Below are 13435 nucleotides of genomic sequence, written 5' to 3'. Positions count from 1 at the left end.
TATGATTGTTATGTCTTCTTGATGGATAAATCCTTTTATCATTATATAGTGGCCTTCTTTATCTCTTTTTATGGTTTTTGGTTTAAAGTCTATTTTATCAGGTATAAGAATAGCTACTCTGGCTTGTTTTTCATTTCTATTTGCATGGTATATCTTTTCCCATCCTTTCACTCTTACTCTATGTGTGTCTTTACAGGTGAGATGAGTCTCTTGAAGGCAGCATATAGTTGGATCTACCTTTGTAATCCAGTCAGTCAGTCTGTGTCTTTTGATTGGAGAATTTAATCCTTTTACATTAAGAGTTGTTATTGAAAAGTGTTGATTTACTCCTAACATTTTATTGATTTTTGTTTGGATGTCTTAAGTGTCTTTTGTTCCTTTCTTTGTTTGTCTTCTGTATTTGTTGGTTGCTTGGGGTGATAGATAAAGTTTTTCTTTTCTTTTTTTTTTCTTCATTGTTAGCATTTTTATTTTACTAGTGGGTTTTGGTTTTTCTTGAGTTTTTATGTCAGTGATGGTTAATTTCCAGGTACCAAGCCCAGTACTCCCTTGGGAATTTCTTGTAAGGGTGGTCATGTGGTAGTGAATTCCTGCAGTTTTTGTTTCTCTGAGAAATATACTATTTGCCCCTCATTTCAGAAGGATAGCCTTGCTGGGTAAAGTATTCTTGGCTGGCAATCTCTGTCTTTTAGTATTTTGACTATATCATCCTATTCCTTTCTGGCTTTTAGGATTTGTGATGAAAAGTCTGATGTCAGTCTCATTGGGGCTCCCTTATAGGTGACTTGATGCTTCTCTCTTGCAGTTTTTAAGATTCTCTCTTTGTCTTTGAGTTTTTCCAATTTGACTATAACATGTCTTGGAGAAGGCCTTTTGGGGTTGAATACATTTGGGGATCTTTGAGCTTCCTGAATCTGAAGATCTGTGCATTTTTGTATACCTAGGAAGTTTTCTGCCACTATTTTGTTGAATATGTTTTCAATGCAATCTCCTTTTTCATCCCCTTCTGGACTACCCATGACTCGGATATTTGAGTGCTTTAAGGTTGTCTGTTGTTTCTCTTAGATTTTCCTCAATGTTTTTAATTCTTTTTTTTTTTTTGTCTGCCTGGTTATGTCAAACAGCCCATCTTCAAGGTCAAAAACTCTCTCTTCTGCTTCTTTAAGCCTGCTTGTTAGACTCTTAGTTGTGTTTTTTATTTTGTTGAATGATTTCTTCAGCTCTGCAAGCTCTACTACATTCTTTTTCAGGGCACTGATTTCCTTGTACATTTCTTCTTTCAGGTCCTGTATACTTTTCCTCATTTTATAGTGTTGTCTATCTGAGTTTTCTTGTATCTCATTCAGTTTCCTTAGAATTATCACTTGAAATTCCTTGTCAGACATTTCAAAGGCTCCTTGTTCTATAGGATCTAGAGCTTGAGAGTTGTTATTACCCTTTGATGGTGTACTTTCTTGACTTTTCATATTTCTGGTATCTTTCCTTTGGTGTTTAGTAATTGTGGCAGGGGGATTCATGGTGCACTCGTTTGGCCCTACAGTTTGGCTAGGATCTTGCAAGGACTGCCAATTTGGTATGGCTGTCTGAGTGCCTCTGGGTGGGAGGCTCAGGCCTCTCTGGGCTGTGGGGACTGGATTGGGATGGGAGTCCAGCAGCAGCAACTAATTTCCCTGGCACACATGGGCATCTTGGGGTGTGTGGTGGTCACAGTGGCTCCCGGGCCTCTCTTAGTGCCCTCTCTGGGCAGCACGCACTTGCCTGGGCTGTCAATGGTCCTGCCTCGGTGCATACCTTCTCTGGCACATGCGGGCATCTTGGGGCATGTGGTGGTCACTGTGGCTCCCAGGACTCTCTGCCAAAAACTAGAAAGGAGTTTTCTAACTATGATCCTCCTCTTTTTTAAAAAAAGATGTTGTAAAATAGTAAATTTGCAAAAATTCTCATTATATAGTACAAGGTATGAATACTGAACTTTTCCATTATTAGGAGTTAAAAAAGTTATTTCAAGGAAATTAAAACATCTCTAGCACTGTATAAATATACCCTCCTAGGAACAGTTTGATAAGTCTGCATGTACAAGATAAAGAGAACATTGTACATGGTAAAGACTAAGAGTCACCTTGGTGCTATGGAGCCAGAACCATCCTGAATTGACCCTACATAATACAATTGGGAGATTCAACGCTGGGAAAGCTCAAATGCTATTGATTAAGATTAAATATTTAGAGGGTGATGACAGCTAAAATTGACTTCAATATAAGCCAATGTTTACATATTAATTTCATGACTAACCGGAATAGTGGTTTGTAGGAACTCTCTTTTTAAAACAACAATTTTCTCATTTGCTTTTGTATATTAAGCCAGGTTGGTAAAAGCATAGTACAAGTGGGTCCACTTGTTGTTTAAGTCAATTGGGAATGCTTACTTAGATAGAACACATCAGTTGTATTCGTGTTGTTTCTGCTTTCTACTCCATTTCCTTTATTTCCTTTCTCTTTCCTCATTCACTCATCAAACATTATGGACTAAATGCTTTGTGCTTGGGACATACAGACAACAATGGTACATTCTTGTCTCAAGAATCTTGATCTGGAGAGGAAGAACGGCAAGTGAAATCACACCTACAGTACATGTTGATGAGTGGTTGAATAGATAGATACTTGAGCAGAGGAGGAATACATGACTTAGGCTTCAGAGTGTCAGGGAATGCTCCATGGAAGAAATATCTTGAAGACCAAGTAGGGAACAGGAAAGTGATTTGGAAGGAACAGAAGAGAAAAGGAGATTCCAGACAGAGCAGCAGGTACCACTGCATGGAGAAATGAAGGAACAGTGGCATGATGTCTCTTTGATTTTTATCACATTTACTCCTTTATTTATAATCTACACCATTCAGAAATCAAGGAAATTATCTACAGAAACCCTTTATACTCACTACATTGATATGTCATAAGTTTTAAATTAACGAAAGCTTAATTTTAAAAACAAACATTCATCATGTCTATTAATAATGAGATTAATATCATGTAATAATATAAACTTAAAAATATTATCTCATTCATGATATGTTATCTTGGAGTATTTCCAGCTTGTTTCAGGATATGTTTCTTTCCTTTGGGGCAGGAGACCAAGACTGAGGCGATTATTAGAGAGAATAAGAAGAGGTTATTTGCCAAGGAAGAACAGAAAGAAGAGCAAAAATGGAATGCTCTGTCATTTTCTATTGAAGAGGAAATGGAAAACAATTTAAACTCTGGAATAAAGAACTTGGAAGATTTTTTGAAATCATGTAAAAGTAATTCAGTGAAATTTCAAGTTGAAATGGTAGGGTTAGCTGCCTGCTTGAAAGCGTGGAAAGAACATTGCCGAGGTGAAGGTATGTGATTCTGTGTTTTCCTGTTTTGGTGAATTGGAGAGTTAATACAAATGTAATGATGATGGTGTCATTTATTAACTGGAAATGTGTGTTGGAGACTTACACGCATTATCTAATTTTATGTAAGTATTATTACCTCTGCAGTATCCCCCCGTTATCCAAGATCCGTAGTGGATGCCTGAAATCACCGATAGTACCAAATTGTTATATATACTGTTTTTTCCTATACATACATTCCTATAATAAAGTTTAACTTATTAATTAAGCACATTAATAGGTTAAAAACAATAACTAATAATAAAATAGAACAATCATAACAATATGGCAACATCACTACTCTTGCACTTTGGGGCTATTATGAGTATTTAGTAAAATAAGGTTTACTTGAACACAAACACTGTAGTAACCAGTCGATCTCATAATGGAGAAGGCTACTGAGTGAGTAAAGGGGTAGCATATACAGCCTGGACACACCAGACAAAAGGGATGAAACAGGCGGGAGAGAATGGGACAGCATGAGATTTTATCATGCTACTCAGAACAGCATACCGCTTAAAACTTATGAATTGTTTATTTCTGGAGTCTTCCATTTAATATTTTCAGATTGTGGTTAATTGCCAGTAACTGAAACTGCAGAAGAGAGTGGACTAGTGTATTTTATCAATGAGCTATGAAATCTTAGAGAGGATACCAGTAGCAAATAGACAGCACATTCATAAGCACAATCAAAGATAGGTTTAAAAATAACTACTTACAAAGTTGTGGGCGTGGTTAAGGGAACCAATAAAGATGGTGAGGCACCCAGGAAGAATCTGTCATTCACCTTTGTGATCCGAAGAGTAAACATTTTTTTTTCCCCTGGGAGAAGCTGTATTTATGCTTGCCTCGCATGCTGAGTTCTTCCAAAATTGTTGTGGATTGCATGTGCTCTACTTTACAATTTCTACAGCAGGTAGTAGAAAGGAAAAGAAGAGACAATAAGAGGAAGATAAGGGTGGAATGGGACTAGGTAGAGATGTGTAAATTAATAGCAGGTGAAGTGGTTATGTTCCATAATACCTCCAAACAAACAATTCTTCTGAGTAAACCTAGTTGATCTGTCAGTCTTGAGCATCTCCATCCACCCTAGAGTCCATTTAACACATGATCACCAGGTTCTTCTCTCCCCCTGCTCTCCTGCCTGCCTTTCATTCTACTACCTTCAACTTGCTCTAGCAAAGCCGGCCTCTGACTGTGCAGTCCATCCCAGTGGGGGGCATAAGACTTAACTTGTTTTTTACTTGCCAACCAAGATGTTGAATCAGGATTTACATTCAGCTACTATTAATAGAGATCAGAATTAACAGTGGCTTAAAGAATATAAAAGTATATTTCACTCATTTAACTGAAGTTCACATGTCCAGGGCTGCTGTGACAGTTCCCCAGTGTCCTCAGTGACCTAGGTTCCTCCTTCTTTGTATTTCGTTATCCTTGGCACATGGCTTCCATTCTTCAAGTTGCCTTCTATTCTTAGATGACTACATTCTAGCAGATACTGGGAAAAAGAGAGGAAGGCAAAATTGTCTCATTCCAGCTCTGTGTCTCTCCTTTAAGGAGCTTTCCTTGCCATCAACAACTGCTTAAATATTAGTCAGAACTTAGTCAGAAGGCCACATCTAGCCACAAGAGGTGCTGGTAAGTGTAGACTTTAACCTGGGAACACCGTAGCTTTCAATACTATTGAGAGATAAATAAGAAATTTGGAGTGATACTTGTCGAGTAGACAACTAGTAGTATTTGCCACAGATATCTTCATCCTTGTTTTTCACCTACTTAAATTCTACCTATCTCCTTCAAATTTATTTCATGAAATATCTTCCCATAAAACCTTCCTTAAGTAATCCAGCTCACAGAACACCTGCTGTTTCTATTGCTCAATTTGGGCTGATCAAGTGTTATGCATTGTCTTCATAGTGAACTGGAAGCTTCTCAAGGGTAAGAACTCTGTTAAATGTTTTTGTAGCCTCTTATAAGCATTTAGTAGGTGTTTGGTAATATTTGTTAAAAAGATCACACATAGGTTGATTAGAAGAAAGGTGGAGTCAAAACAGCCCTGATGTAGTAAGTATGAAAAGAGTAACACAGGAGAGGAATAAAAAGAACATGTACGACTGTAAAGAAATGGAGAGGGATTAGTGAAGTCTGAATTTCGCAGGTGGAATAGATGAATTGAATTAAAGGGCTACAATGATTATTCCAAATACATATCTATGGTCAACAGTAGGGCTCAATAAACATGGCTAAGTTTTTAATCAGATATTGACTCATACAGATTTCATTTTGAACCTAGTAAAAGAGACATGAAAATAATAGGTGGAGAAAAGATTTATTATCCATAAACTTCTACAAACTTGGGCTTTAATGATTTTATTTCTATCATGAACTACAAGATTTTTCTCTTTTCCCCAACATTGACACAGCTACTTCTCAATAATCCATGGAGATAATGAAGTGAGGATAGTTGAACTTTAATTTTGTTTAATTTAGTCCTCTCTACTCCAAAACCTCCATTAGTGCCAAGTAAGATAATGAGTTTAAGATTAATAGATCAGATGATTAATTTTGGATAATCAAAATTTATTATTTTTGGTGGCCTTTATCACAATTTTACTGTTGTTGTTTTTTTTTTACCAAGGTGAAACCACAAAGGATTTAGGTATAGCTGTTCAAATGATGAAAAGGATCCATTCCTTGATGGAAAAATACCCAGAACTTTTGCAAGAAGCAGATCGGCATCTCATAGTCAGATGCCTTAAGTATTTAGGATTTGATGAGTTGGCAAGTTCTTTATATCCAACCCAGGTAATATTTGCAGAATAGCTCCATTTTAATAGAATAATTGTGAGGCAAACATAAAGTATCTTGCATGTACAGTCATTTCCTCTGTATTGCTTTTACTGAAAATATTATTAGTAGTAGTAATCCAGCTGCCTAATCTTGAAGTAATCCGGAATTAGAAAATTTGTACAACTGCTTGCGTGGACAAACAGATTAAATGCTAGATAATCTCTGCAGACCCTTAACACTAACCTGAATTCTAGCAAGGCATCTCAAAACTACAGTGTGATTATTCAATTGTCTGTAAATATATCCGGTTGTAGCTACATATACCATGATGTATATTTGAAAATCTTGAGGTCTGCTAATTTATTCATAGTTAAGATGATGATTTAAGTGCTAAAGGCTTCATAAAATTTAAAAGGTGGTAAAATGCTTTTCACATAGAAGCTCAGTAACAAATATTTTAATTACTTAAATAATGTTATAATTTAAATCACTTTCAAAATGGACTTTTAAAATAATGTAGGATACAGGAGATGACATAAAGAAGAGGAAAAAGAATAAATATTCAATTGGCATTGGACCAGCTAGGTTTCAACTACAATACATGGGCCATTATTTGATACGAGATGAGAGAAATGATCCAGATCCCAGGGTCCAGGACTTTATTCCTGACACATGGCAGGTAATAATGTGAATGAGACAAAAAATTCTTGTATTTTCTTATTATATATGATCTCAAGAGTTTCAAATACTGTGAGTCTACATATTATATTTGGTGTGAAATTCTTAATATTGAGTCATGTCATTTAAAGATATTTTGTTATTGAAAATGTCAAATGTAGACTATTTGTTCATGTTTAAAGAAAGTAAAATTTTCGTTTAATATATAGACCATTTCCTTGAAGTTACTCTGATGAATTCACGAATATAGCCTTGTCCGTATCATCCAGATGTATCATTATGGAGCAGCCTCCAGGTTTCCTGTGTCAATAGGATTTCATATGTAAATATACAAATGTGCACAGAGAAATTTGAGTGCTTTAAATAGTAGAGACCATTGTTTAGATATTTACACGTGGCACCTGTCACCATAGTAGCTATTCTTCTATAATTGTATGTAAAATTAATATTGATGGACATAAATATTGGAAGAAAAGAATGCATTTCTGCATACATTGAGTCATATAAAAGTTTCTGATAAAGTTTCTGAAAATTTTTATAGGTTCAATCTAATAGACTATCCCGTTCAGAATCTGACATTACCTTTCTTATGCTAATGATGGTGGGATACCTTAAAAAATTCATGCCACCTTTTTCCGAGTAGGAGGATTAGTTCCTTACTTCAGTGCAGACATAAAACAGCCAAATTAATTCCATGCACATTGTAATTCTTCTGATGCTCACTTCACTCTGAGGTGTGGCTGGGAATGGACCAAGGGTGAGGTTGTAAGGTGTTTTTCCATCTTCTGCCCATCATGTAGGCTTATGATTCTTTGACTAGTCATCATTTTAATGAATTAAAGCACAGGCTGAAGGGATAAAGCTCCCACATTCCCTCCAGAGTAGGCACCTGGCATTTTCTTCTATAGAAAGTAGAAGATAAGTAGCAACATCAAGAATCTTTTGTATTTCTTCTCCTCAACCATTTTTTCTTCATTACAAAAATACATACCGGTTGCTTCTTAGAACTTACTTTCTCAAAGCAATTCTGCACTAACTAGATGACAAATAATTACAAAAAAAAAACCTTCCTAGTAACAAGATATTTTATTCAAACTCACTCTGAATTTTTCACACATAAAATCTACCTTCCTTATGCTTAAAAGCATAAAAATGATCTCTTCTGAAAGGATGCCATGAATTCTTCAGATTTTCCTATAAATCTTTCTATGTTTTATAACTCCCAGTCATTTCATTTGAGGTTCAGAAAATCATATTGACAGTGTATTAATATACTACATTGTTTGCTAACATGCTCACGTTATTGGTACAAATGTTGCTCTGAACCCTGCAGCGAGAGCTCCTCGACGTTGTGGATAATTATGAGTCAGCAGTGATTGTTGCCCCAACGTCCTCAGGCAAAACCTATGCTTCCTACTACTGCATGGAGAAAGTGCTGAAGGAGAGCGATGAAGGGGTGGTTGTGTATGTTGCACCCACAAAGGTAGAGCTCCAGTGAATGTAACATTCTCTTTCATTTCTGAACCTCCTCCTTAAAAATAATGTACGTGGTTATGTGGTAGATCTAGTTTACTTTATTTTTTAACCTGCATTTTCACATTCCAGGTTCAGAGACTCAAGTAACACTTTCTGTAGAACCATTTTGAGAGAAAAGTCTGGTCTTGCAATCTTGTTGTGAGGCATAATGCTTGGCTTGAAAGAAAGATCCTCACTTTGCTGGGCAACGTTAAGTTATCTAAAGTACCTAGCATTGCCTCTGCAGGGTTTATGGAATGTGTGTGATCTGCTGTTGGTCATCAATGACTGGCCTGCTTCTCAAGCCAGGCTATTTGACCATATTTATTTTTATGTCTAGTACTGCTTAATTTTGACCTCGACAGAATGATGTTTGTCATTTAGGAGAAAGTTTGATTTATAGGAAATATAAGTCTGCATATCCTCATTCGCAGCTCTTTGTTTTAATGTGGTTACTCTTACAGACAAATTTAGTTTTGGTGACTCTAGTTCTGTAGACTACAATGGACTCAGACTGCATTTTAGTTTCAAGGAAAATGTGTAGTGTTGAGTGACTTGTGGTTAGCCTCAGAACCAAACTGAGCAATATGATTAATTGAAATTAGCATTTTATTTTTGATTGCAGCTTTTTTGTTTTTCAGACATTCTCCTATCTTTTCTAACATTGCTATTGTCATTTTAAAAGTTTTTGCCATACTGGCAGGCGAAAACTGCTATCTCACATTAAAATTTGTATTTCTATGATCACTAGTAATTTGGGCACTTTTATTTATGATTTTGAGGATTGGCATACATTTATTCGTGAACTACCTATGTATGGATGCATTTGCCTACTTTTTCTTTTGGAGGAGGGTTGTCTTTTTATTAATTAATAAAAAAATTTATATGGTAAACATATTAAATCTTTTTCTGACGTAAATTATAATAATGTATACTTTCATTTGACACTTTGTCATTTGACATTATTCTGGTCATTTTAATAACAATATTAATATCTTTATATAGTCAGATCTATCAATATTTTCATTTGGGGTTTTCATAAGTGTGCTCAAAAGTATGAAAATACAATATGTTTACTTTCTAAAGTCTTTATGGTTATGTTTTTAAATTTACATTTTCATCTATGTGGATTTAAAAAATTTTTTGGCATAAAGTACAAAATAGATGTTTGTAGGTTTCCACACACTCAGATTCCACTGGACAGGCTACTCGCTTGATCCAGAGCATTGTTCTATTCATTTACGCATTTATTCAAACTTTAGAAAGCTGGCAGAAGTCATCGAATATAGGAAACACAAATCCATCTTAGCTATTCTTTGTTTGACCTTCCTTCTGTGGTAGACTCACAGCTTATTTCTAAGCCTTGGTCATCCAGTATTCAGCTATTTTTTTCTGATGTGTGGGTAACATTTCCTGTTTTTTCCTTCTGATGAAGACTTTTTTCCTATTTTACTTTAGGGTGAAGTTTATCAATGAGGCTTGTATGCTTAGTCAAGTATCTCAAAGAGAGCACATTAGTGCATTTAGAATAGATGGGTAGAGGAAAGAGGTTATTAAGTTTTTTGCATTCATAGCAGGACATACTTTTAGAGAGCTCCTGTTGTGCTCTGAGATTTCACCTCTCTGTACTTTATGATGTCACTAATGGATCTCTTTTCTTGTCAATGAGGCTCTTGTTAATCAAGTGGCAGCAACTGTTCAGAATCGTTTTACCAAAAATCTGCCAGGTGGTGAAGCTCTATGTGGTGTTTTTACAAGGGACTACCGTCATTATGCCCTAAACTGTCAGGTAGGGCACATTAATTTTTAAACTTGCTATCAAATTATATAACAGTATGTATACGTATCTTTGACTAAAAATTCAACATCTTCACAAAGCTTTGTGAAAATAATTTCCTTGAATTTATGAAAGACAAAATAGCTTTAGATAAAATGTGATGTTGTTATAGTCCAAAGAGTGAGAAGTAGAACTCACCTTTCTCTAAGGACACTTATATTTTGATTTCAGATTTCAGTTATAGTTCATTGCATTATTTTGGTTTATAAACGAATTCAAAATGATCTAAGGAGCCCTATAAGTTATAAAAAATTAACAACCACCGAGTTCTGATCAGAAACTTTTTCTTGATAAGTATCCATTAAGGATACTCATTAAAATTTCAAAAATGTTGTATTATGGATAGTATTATCTGGTGTTAACTAAATCATAGACAGTTTTCCTCCTTACTGAACTCATAAATCAATAATTAGGACTAAACAAAAAGTGAATACATGATTATAGAAGATCGAATAGTAGACCACATCCTGTGACTTAGCTAGGTAGGGGTATAAACACTGGGCCATTTTGGCTCAATGTGGAAGACACTGACAGGTGATATTCACTTCAGAATTCTGAGCCAGGTTGTCTGAGGCTCCATCAGGCCTAGTTTGCAGTTTGGCTTCTTCCTCTATCCAATCCTGCTTACCCCTCTCCTTTCATAGTTAATTCTTAATAAACATCTTTCAAACCAGACTCCATGTCACGGTCAGATTTTAAAAAACCAAACCTGTGACAATGAACAATTTCTATTTTTAAACCCTGAATCCTCATAAACAAGAATTTAAACTTCAGATCTGATATTCTATTATTTGGGGCCCACAAAAATTACAGTTTCATATGGTGCAAACCAATACATCATAATTTTAATAAAATTAATTATCAGAAACAATACTACATCCTAATTATCAGCAGGTACATTCAGGACTCATAAGTCTATCTTATATATTTATATAACTATGCTTGCACATAGAAAGTGCTGAAATTGTTAGTTCACATGATATTATTATTTTTAGGTGCTTATTACAGTTCCTGCCTGCTTTGAAATTCTGCTGCTAGCTCCTCATCGCCAACACTGGGTAAAAAGGATCAGATATGTTATATTTGATGAGGTGGGTTTGGTATTATTTCTCTGGGTTAACTTCCTACTGTGTGTAAATCCTATAGATCAAACTTCACTCTAACGAAGATCTTTAGTGCTTGGATGGAGTTCAGATTGAGAAGGCAATTCCTGCTGAATGGTTTCCCCAGTGAATCACAATCTTTTGGCTCCCTTTTCCTGTAGGGTATTTTGATACACCCTGCAGAGTTCTGTATAGGAGAGGGATCTTTCGTTGGTGACTACTGTTTCAGGGAGAACAGAATTCAAATACCATGGCATAAGTTTCCCTGGTCAGATATTTCAAAATCTAATCTTTGATCTCTAAAGCAAAGAATTTTCAGCTCTAACAATGATGTCAATTGCATAAGGAATTACAAAAGTCACTTTAGAAATACAGTAATTCAAGAGGGGTGTTTTTCAAAGGTTGTATGTGAGGGACTCCATAAGGGTTAGTGCAGTAATCCAGAGCTAGTAGTTTACCCCAAGGCTTAAAAGGGACAAGGTGAGGAAGCATTTAGTGGAACTCTGAAGAAGAGTCTGATTGAGTTGGCCACATTGTAAAGAGTAGTTACCTTAGTCGAGGAACATAGCTGGTTCCAGGTAACCATGCTGGAAGGGAGCCCATGGAACAATGACCTCCACCTCAGTCTCTTCTCTTCTTCTGATCCCTTGCCAAGGCTCTTCATTAGCCAAATCCAGTGGTACCGCAGAGCATGGGAGCCCTTTTGAGGTAGTCCCTATAGGTCAGTTTCCCTGGGCAGAGAGAGCAGGAAGAAAAACAGTGTAGATTTATAGGGGCAACTGGAAAATATTTAGCAAAGGTATAAAACAGCATTATTAGGAATATTTCTTCAAAGAAATTTAAAACATTACCAAGAGATATATTCTTTTGCTCCAAGGAATTTTCAATTTAAACAGGAAAAAGATAACCATGTTATAGTTAACTTACCTTTTCCTTGTTGTAAACTTGGAGCTACTAAAACGGCTGTGTTTTTGATTTGTTTGATACTGATTTATTGTATGAGAGAACTTCTAAAAGTTTGTGGAAAAATAGAAGAAAATACGAATCTTTCTATGAACTTTTTGAAGGCCCCTCATATTTATTTTTGTTTAATCTCTATATATTCCATCATGAGGACTTGGTACTTCAGCTTTCTCAATTTTATATAAGGGTAAACTGCAACATTTTGAAAGCTAATCTTTATTCTGGCAGGTCAGGGAAAAGTACTATCTAGAACAAAGAACAAGTTAATATTTGGTGAAGTGGTATGTCATCTGACCAGGATAAACCCAAATGGGCAGCGGAAAAAAAATATATATATATAAAATTTTCTGGCTCTGATAGTATGTCCTTTTGGTTGACTGCCAGGTGTCTAGTTTAATTTGTTTAATGAAGACCATATTTGAGAACCTTTCCTGAATCTAGTTCAGTTTGCTTTATTTGGTCAAAACACATTCATTCATTTATTCAGAAAATATTTAGGGAGTGCATCCTCAGCACCAGGCATTGTGTCAGTACTAGGAATATTCAGGTCTAAAGTTACAGTTTAATTGACAAAAGGGAATTAAACAAGTAAGCACACAAAAGACCATGCCAGTCCACAATGGTACATACAGTGAAGAGAAGGACAGGCTGTCATGACTGCAGTAATGGAAGGGTGGTGGCAGGAGGACAGATCTTGAATGGGTGGTCAGAGAAGTCTTTCTTACAGAGTTATGTTAAGCCAAATGCTACAGGTTGAATAAAAGGAGGTAAGATTATTTTAAGCAGAAGAAACGATATATGTGAAAGCTCTTGGCTAGGAAGTGTGTATTCAAGGAACTAAGAAAAGGTCATTATGTGTGGGGCGTGGGAAAGGTTGGGGAGAGTAGGGTGAGATGAAGCTGGAGAGGCAGCAATGGGCAAATTATGCCAGGCCTTATGCACCCTATTAAGAAGTTTACATTTTGTTCCATGTGATTTCAAAGAAACTTAATAAGGGACATGGCACAATTTAATTCATCTTTTGAACATATCATGTTAGCCATGATGTGAAGAATGTAAGGGCTGGGAAGAGAAGCGAGGACAGTAGTCAGGAGGATAGTGAAACTGAGATGTGATGGTGGCTTGATTATCAGTAGA

At 35.9% G+C, this 13435-nt stretch overlaps 1 protein-coding gene across 5 annotated transcripts in view; it reads left to right on the top strand.

Annotated features, from left to right (window-relative positions):
- Positions 1 to 13435, top strand: part of DDX60 (DExD/H-box helicase 60) — a 93745-nt gene that overhangs the window by 35018 nt on the left and 45292 nt on the right. For 4 of the 5 annotated variants that reach the window (XM_063076888.1, XM_063076892.1, XM_063076889.1 and 1 more), the window contains 6 exons: positions 3124 to 3376; positions 6051 to 6217; positions 6723 to 6881; positions 8214 to 8363; positions 10065 to 10184; positions 11228 to 11323. In XM_063076888.1, coding sequence (XP_062932958.1) covers positions 3124 to 3376; positions 6051 to 6217; positions 6723 to 6881; positions 8214 to 8363; positions 10065 to 10184; positions 11228 to 11323 — 945 coding nt within the window. The remainder of the gene's footprint in view (positions 1 to 3123; positions 3377 to 6050; positions 6218 to 6722; positions 6882 to 8213; positions 8364 to 10064; positions 10185 to 11227; positions 11324 to 13435) is intronic. The other variant, XM_063076891.1, reaches the window with a different exon arrangement.

The sequence above is a fragment of the Cynocephalus volans genome, chromosome 13, assembly GCF_027409185.1.
Source record: "Cynocephalus volans isolate mCynVol1 chromosome 13, mCynVol1.pri, whole genome shotgun sequence".
In the NCBI taxonomy this organism is placed as follows: Eukaryota; Metazoa; Chordata; class Mammalia; order Dermoptera; family Cynocephalidae; genus Cynocephalus; species Cynocephalus volans.
The sequence above is the reverse complement of the archived record's forward strand: the minus strand, read 5'-3'. Positions and strand labels throughout refer to the sequence as shown.